Source organism: Phytophthora infestans, genomic scaffold (assembly GCF_000142945.1).
Source record: "Phytophthora infestans T30-4 supercont1.16 genomic scaffold, whole genome shotgun sequence".
Classification (NCBI taxonomy): domain Eukaryota; phylum Oomycota; class Peronosporomycetes; order Peronosporales; family Peronosporaceae; genus Phytophthora; species Phytophthora infestans.
The window spans coordinates 1,920,080-1,924,126 of record NW_003303743.1 but is presented as its reverse complement, the minus strand read 5'-3'; the positions used below and the strand labels follow the sequence as shown (position 1 = coordinate 1,924,126).

Below are 4,047 nucleotides of genomic sequence, written 5' to 3'. Positions count from 1 at the left end.
ATCTTTAGGAAGGTTGTAATGCCACCTAGCTCGGTTCTTCTAGCTGCAAACATCACCAGAAGCTAGTCTGGCATAGACCTTTCCTCGCGTGACCCTATTAATAGTTCTTTTGTTTTCAATACTCTTTTTGACAGTACTAACGTTAGTACTCGATACTATCGCGGGCCGTGTGAGGTAAAGTGGCAACCACTAACTTCCTTTTCTTCATCAGTTGAAGAGACCACGGCAACTTGTCATTATCACTGGCTCGATAGTTAACATTTTATTTCGTGTAGTGTAGCTCCAATTCACCGCGCATGAGCTAATAAAAGTTCATAAGCCAGGAGGATCTCTTTAAAAATGTTCTCAGCTTCAGGGTCTGGGTTGCAGTCCGGATGCCACTCGAGCGCTTTGGCTCGGAACGCGTCTTTGACCTGCTGTTGCGTGAAGGAGACCCGGTCAAAGCCGTCGATGGGTGTTGCGTCAATGCCTAGAGCTTCTAGGGCCTGGCGAATGTCCTCCTCACTGGCTGCGAGGTTGTTTAGGTCGTCGCCATCTCCGCGTCGTCGACGTTGCTTCGTACGGAATTTGCGCGGGTCAAAATTGAACCAGTTGAAGGGGCACGTCTTGCACGCCACGTCCCAGCCGCAGAGCAGACAGCAAAACTCAAGCTGCTGTCGCTGCAGCGCAAAGTGACTGGAGACCAAGTGGTCGGCCTTCTCTTCTTCGCTTATTGGGCTGCGGGGCACTACACAAGCACCAGCCAATTTGGACGAGGCGGCGGTGGTGCAGTACGATCGGCTTCTGGGAACGCGCAACACACTGCGAGGAATCATCCCGACTGAACAATGAATGCTGCTGGAATGTGCGCACGTGCCAAAAACAAATGAAAAATATAGCTGGGGGTATAGTCCGATGTATACTTTACGTATAGTAGAGCAGCAACAAACACATAGGAAATCTCTCGCATAGTTCTCGTCAAGGTGTAGACTAAGCAACGATCGGCGTCAGTTAATATATGTGCAACCCGCACTGCAAGCTTCTTGTCGGTAGTATTGCAACTTGGGCAGGCTGGAGCATAGAGAGATGAGGCCAGCAGGTGCGGCATAGCCGCCGTTGTCCCACAGACCCATGTGTCAGTGTCACTTGCCGCGTCATTCCTTCTTCTGCCGCCAACGCCCCCGAAGCATTTAAAACAACATGGCTCCGTCTGTAGTGGGGTCACCGCTCGCCCCTTTCGTAGACTTGGAGTCCCATTCGCCCACGTCGACTTATGAAGACGTAAGACGCGGTTTGGATCTGCTCGGTGACGGCAAAGAGCACGTCACTCTGGACGCGTCGACGGAGAAGCAATTGCTCCCGTTCGAGAGGATGTTCCAGTTCGAGCGCATCAAACGTCCGTTGTCTTTCGGCCACTTGTTGCTGGTGCTATACGCGCCGTTCGGGTTGATCTTACTGCTCATCCGTGGAATTTGCTGCTTCCTTGCGGCTCTTGTCGTGCCTCGGCTCTTTTCGGAAGAGCAAATGGATCGCTTGCATGTTGCTCGCCTCTTCGTGTGGCTCACGGGCACTCGAGTGCGTCTTGTGGATGAACATTTCTATGCGAAAGGCGAAAACCGAGCAGAGATCATCGTTTCCAACCACATTAGCGAGTTCGATGCAGTTGCCATGCTGAGCATCACGCCAGCCTACATTTTAGGCTACGATTTCTACAAGAATATGCTGTTCTTCAAGCTGCTAGGAGACAAGCCTGGAGTGGTATACGTGCCATACGTATCAAGACAACAGGGCAACAGTGCCGGTCGGGATGCTGTTCGACAGATTATTATGGAACGACTTGCTAGAGGCAACAAACCACTTGCTGCTTTTCCGGAGGTTAGCGTGAATCTTTTTTTAATTTTATAAGATGTTGGAACTAATTTGTTTTTACAATTTCTTAGGGTGGGCTTACGAATGGAAGGAAGGGCTTGCTGCAGTATCACAAGTTTCTCTTCTCGCTTGATAAAACCGTGCAACCGCTTGCTATACGAGCATCGGACGGACCTTTTGTAAGGAGTTTAGCTCGGAATTGATCACTGTATCTGCGTAAATTGACCTTTTCTTCACTTCGCAGCCGGTAAATATTAATGATGAGACCAGCACGTTCCTGGCCAACGTGTTGTGGTACCTGTTCGTACCGTGGCACACGTACACGGTGCAGTTTCTGTCATGCACCAAGGCTGAACAAGGTGAAGACCCACTGATGTTTGCACAGCGAGTGATGAAGATAACGGCGGATGCCTTGGAGCAGGAGGCTTCGCCTTTTATGTATCGCGACAAGATCGCATTCACTAGATATAAGAACCGACAACTCAAGACAAACACGAAATGACCGATGTAATAGCCAAGAAATGACGAGGTGTTGTTGTGGCTTCTTTAAGTACTTGTAGCACTATACGTGTGGCTTCAGTCCTAGTTGATAAAGTCATCTAAGTTTTTCCACTCAAACGGTTTTTCAAGCAGATTCATTTTTGCTCTCCTGAAGAGCTTCAAGTAACGGTAGTCGACGTGGCTTTCCAGCTCCTTCCCTTTCAATAACTCGACAGGCCAACTGGACTTGGTCATTCCCGGTAACGCTTTGGCGTATTTTTCGTCAATCTGTGAGTTGGCCATAATGAGAGTTTTCGCGGTCATCTCCGCTTCCGTCGCCCCTCGTGTGGTAACCACGGGATCACGCCACGAGACGAAATCTCCTTTTCTTTTCTTGCTAAAAGCCCCCACGTAGCGCTCGTAGAACTTAAATCCCGTATTATCCCGGCCACCAAACCTTGGACAAACTTTGGTCCAAAAAAGGTAACCCTTCCCTTCACAAAACCCATAACGATAGTTAGATATAAGGGGTAAAATCGGGCGTAGATTCCGATTTTGAGGTCTATTTTTGCGTATCTGCAACCATTGATCTCCCAATCGGCCGTTTAAAAAAGGCTCTATATCTTGCAGAATTGTTTGCAATTGTGGGCTTGGCACGTACTAACATGCATGCATATTCATTGGCAGAGCCGGGATAACAGGTGGGGATTTTCAGAACCGGATGGATAAATTCCAAATATTACCGCAATTTGACGATTGTTAGAAAATTATAAACTTGTTAAAAAGAACCCGTCAAAAGAATATCTAGAGTGTAAAGAACATACAACGGGTCACCCGTTCATATTCCTAATCGGCTACAGCTTCATTGTCATCGACGGCGTCATCCTCTTCCGTGTCCTCGTTGCTGCCCTCTGGTTCCGATGCAATTTCGCATTCATCACCTTGCTGCAGATATTTTGTCTCGTATTTCTGGAGGCCTCCCAGATGGTTTTGGACCTTCCATCTGTCATAATTAATTTGTCGACCACTGAAATGATAAATATCAATAATAACTGAAATGATATGAAGTACAGCCTACCGAGGTGAAATTCTTGTCGTGGTGCTGCTCCCAGTGCGCCCATATAGCTGAAATGGTGCCCGTAGCAAAGCCTAAACACTCTTTGACATGATAACGAACTCCTCCTTTCCATAGATGCGGTGCAGAGGCCTTCTTTTGGCGGAGGAACTCGTAGGTCTTCACAACCAAGTACTTCTCAGCAGCAGTCAATTTCTTACCGGCGACCATTTGAAAAGTAGTGAACATTATTAGATGCTGTGAAGTTCTTACGAGAATAAATAGACACCAAGCTATCTATTAAGGGGACACACAACGAAATCGGCTCTACGGTTGCGGAGTTACATTCCTCTAATTTAAGATAAAATATATTACCATTTTTGTCCAAAGTGTCCACAACTCTCTTCAAATCAGCGGCTGTGGTTATACGTTTGAGCCCCAGGTCGTTCCAAATCGCAAACGTGGGGACGTTCCTTTCTAGCTTCCTGTGTAGTCGAAATTCGAGCGTCTTTCTGGCAAATAACTCATAATACACGTAGTTCTTGTGCGCCTTGAGTGCCGCGCCGTTCAACCCACGCAGCTTCAATATCTTCCTGGCGTAGTCGTCAGAGACCCCGAACTCCGCCCATAGTCGCGCTCTTATCCACTGCCAAGTGCTTCTTTCC

The 4,047-nt window shown here is 47.9% G+C and overlaps 2 protein-coding genes across 2 annotated transcripts; one reads left to right on the top strand and one right to left on the bottom strand.

Moving 5' to 3' along the window:
* Positions 1–287: 287 nt before the first annotated feature.
* On the bottom strand, positions 288–815 carry PITG_08947 (uncharacterized protein; the record flags this gene model as incomplete). Its single annotated transcript, XM_002902943.1, has 1 exon — positions 288–815. The coding sequence occupies one exon, from the start codon at positions 813–815 to the stop codon at positions 288–290; it is 528 nt and encodes a 175-aa protein (XP_002902989.1).
* Positions 816–1,155: 340 nt separating this feature from the next.
* On the top strand, positions 1,156–2,051 carry PITG_08946 (uncharacterized protein; the record flags this gene model as incomplete). Its single annotated transcript, XM_002902942.1, has 2 exons — positions 1,156–1,854; positions 1,920–2,051. The coding sequence occupies 2 exons, from the start codon at positions 1,180–1,182 to the stop codon at positions 2,049–2,051; spliced, it is 807 nt and encodes a 268-aa protein (XP_002902988.1).
* Positions 2,052–4,047: the final 1,996 nt, after the last annotated feature.